We start from the raw sequence: 1,901 nt of genomic DNA on the forward strand, positions 1-1,901 counted from the left end.
TTTTTCCTCTTTTTTGGGAATGATTAGTTTAACTGCGTTTAACCTTGTACAAGTACAATGTGCTTCATTTTAATGAAATTCATATACTTATCAAAAGAAAAAAAATTTTGATGCATGAATCTATGTTGAGTAAATTGTATTGCGCGTGAGACAACAAAATCCTAATAGCTTTGACAGTCCGAATTGTGTCTGAATGGTATTTCTAGAAGAATTGAAGCCAGGGAGAAAAAGCAAAGATATAATATACGCTCGATTTTTCAAATTTGGCAATTGCCTTTGTTTTATGTGTGTTTTTCTGAAAAAGTAGTCAGTGTATATTATTATAAGTTTTGTTAAAGAAAGCACGTTGCTATTTACTTTATTTCTATTAGACACCGCCCTTCTAGAAGCCGACCCCCCAATACTCGCACGTCATTAATTTAGCATACGAACTCCCGTATTCCGAAACAAAATGAACCACGACTACAAAAGTGCTCATAAAATAAAATTTAAATAGTATAAAACATCGTGAGTCGTCAATAATAATGGCCACATTCTGCTTGTGCATATATATATTACATTGATACGCACCTGCTGGTGTCGCTTAGCTTGTCATAATCCTCTGTTAACTTAAGACGAAGAGAAAAACAAAAGAATATGAACACAACCAAGAAGGTGTTGGATGTGTCACCGTTCTTGCTATTAGAATCATCTGCAGATTCTGATTCCTATCGCCAGGGCGGAGGCGCCGATCAGATCGAGGGTGCCCACGACGGCGAACCCAACGTTAACAATAACGATTACGCGGATCGAGATGATACTGATGAGTCTTGTACTGCCAATCCATACGAGACGTCTTGTGTGACGACCTGGACACCGATTTTCGACGCGGAGGATACGGTGAAAGAAGAAATAATTCTCACAGCAGGGGAGGAAGAAGATGAGGACGGAGAAGGAGAGGTGAACAGCTACATCATAAGATATATGAGAAGTCAACGTGAAAATCTGACTGTTGATTCTAGTGCGGTGGTGAGTGAGATGGATAAAAATCGAATGTTCTGGGAAGCTTGTCTCGCTTCCTGATCTGTCTCACTGAGAGGGAAAACGAACACCGTCTTCTTGTCTAAGCTGACTAGGTCTAATACATGTCTATCTTTCTTTCTTTTTTTTTGGGATTTTTGCTTGCAAAGGTGTCCAAGAATCACATCTACCCATCAATTATGTCCACAGATTTCTTCATCAAATAACAAAAGTATCAACAATACATCAATCTAATCGAGTTCTCTTGTTAATAATAGTAAAATTATGTTTTCACATGTATCCAGTTACAAACCCTTCAACATCTAATTAAACACTAAGAAACGAAAAAAATGGTTATGATTTATCTACAACTACAAGTATACATATATACCAGAGGGGGACTGTATTAAATTTGAAAAAGGAGAAACAAGTAGGCAGTATTTGTTTGTTGTTGTAACAAGTAGGCAGTATAATAGTGTACAAGTGGTTTCTTCATCAAGGATGCTTTACTAAATTACTCAATGCTAATTGCTCACCCAATAATTTGATAGTTTCAGTTGGAAACCAATTTTCTTGTTTTAAATAAACATCGATTCTCTAAATAAAATAAAACATAAAGATTCCATAGCTAGCAAAGCTAAAGAGCAAGAACAAATAAAAGAACAGTTTGGTGGTTTTACTATGTATATGTGAGCTTCATCTTTTTTGACCGATAATTGATTTGATTTTTTGAAAAAGCCGATAATTGATTTGATAGTTGTATAGTGTATACTTTTAGATGCTTTTTAATTACTGGTGTATCATATATTTATATTGGACTCACCAACAAGAATCTTTATAGTCTAGTGACCACTTTTCCACACATGGAAGTTAAGCTTGTGATGATCTTTTGACGTTAGTCG

At 35.6% G+C, this 1,901-nt stretch overlaps 1 protein-coding gene across 1 annotated transcript; it reads left to right on the forward strand.

Moving 5' to 3' along the window:
* The first annotated feature begins 409 nt into the window (after positions 1–409).
* LOC106333159 lies at positions 410–1,372 on the forward strand. The gene has a single exon (XM_013771635.1). It carries the CDS (start codon positions 637–639, stop codon positions 1,060–1,062), a length of 426 nt encoding a protein of 141 aa, XP_013627089.1. The 5' UTR covers positions 410–636; the 3' UTR covers positions 1,063–1,372.
* The last annotated feature ends 529 nt before the right edge of the window (positions 1,373–1,901 follow it).

Source organism: Brassica oleracea, chromosome C3, assembly GCF_000695525.1.
Source record: "Brassica oleracea var. oleracea cultivar TO1000 chromosome C3, BOL, whole genome shotgun sequence".
NCBI lineage: Eukaryota > Viridiplantae > Streptophyta > Magnoliopsida > Brassicales > Brassicaceae > Brassica > Brassica oleracea.

Coding starts and splice junctions, on each gene's coding strand:
- LOC106333159 (XM_013771635.1), top strand. CDS start 637: ATGAACACAACCAAGAAGGTGTTGGATGTGTCACCGTTCTTGCTATTA.